This window comes from Octopus bimaculoides, chromosome 10 (genome assembly GCF_001194135.2).
Source record: "Octopus bimaculoides isolate UCB-OBI-ISO-001 chromosome 10, ASM119413v2, whole genome shotgun sequence".
Lineage (NCBI taxonomy): Eukaryota > Metazoa > Mollusca > Cephalopoda > Octopoda > Octopodidae > Octopus > Octopus bimaculoides.
This window is the reverse complement of record NC_068990.1, coordinates 7,447,427-7,447,863: the sequence shown is the minus strand read 5'-3', so window position 1 is coordinate 7,447,863 and position 437 is coordinate 7,447,427. Positions and strand designations below refer to the sequence as shown.

The following is a 437-nucleotide window of genomic DNA, read 5'->3' as shown; positions in this document are numbered from 1 at the left end:
ATATATATATATATATATATACACAATCATGTGTGTGTGTATGTGTATGCGTGTGTGTGCGTGTGTGTGTGTATGTGCGTGCGACTGTGTGATTTTGTCTGTTTTTCTGTGTTTATCCGGCGCCCCCAATTTCAATCGGTGTTGGTTTTTCACATCCCCGTAACTTAGCGGATGGGTAAAACAGACTGATAGAATTAGTACTAGGCTTTAAAAACATAGTACGAGGGGCGATTCATTCGACTAAAATTCGTCAAGGCGAAACAACTAAAAGATGAGACAGACAGACAGACAGACAGACAGATAGATAGATAGATAGATAGATAGATAGATAGATAGATAGATAGATAGATAGATAATCTCATCTATAACATCTAAAACAATCTACAAAACTAATATTTTTTTCAGGGTTTCACTGACAAAGAATACAGAAGAAGAAG

General features: G+C 36.2%; 1 protein-coding gene across 1 annotated transcript in view; it reads left to right on the top strand.

The window, feature by feature from the left end:
• LOC106871451 (tyrosine 3-monooxygenase) overlaps positions 1 to 437 on the top strand; it is a 392,944-nt gene that overhangs the window by 340,657 nt on the left and 51,850 nt on the right. The window contains exon 9 of the mRNA XM_052971214.1: positions 406 to 432. Within this exon, the coding sequence (XP_052827174.1) occupies positions 406 to 432 (27 nt within the window). The remainder of the gene's footprint in view (positions 1 to 405; positions 433 to 437) is intronic.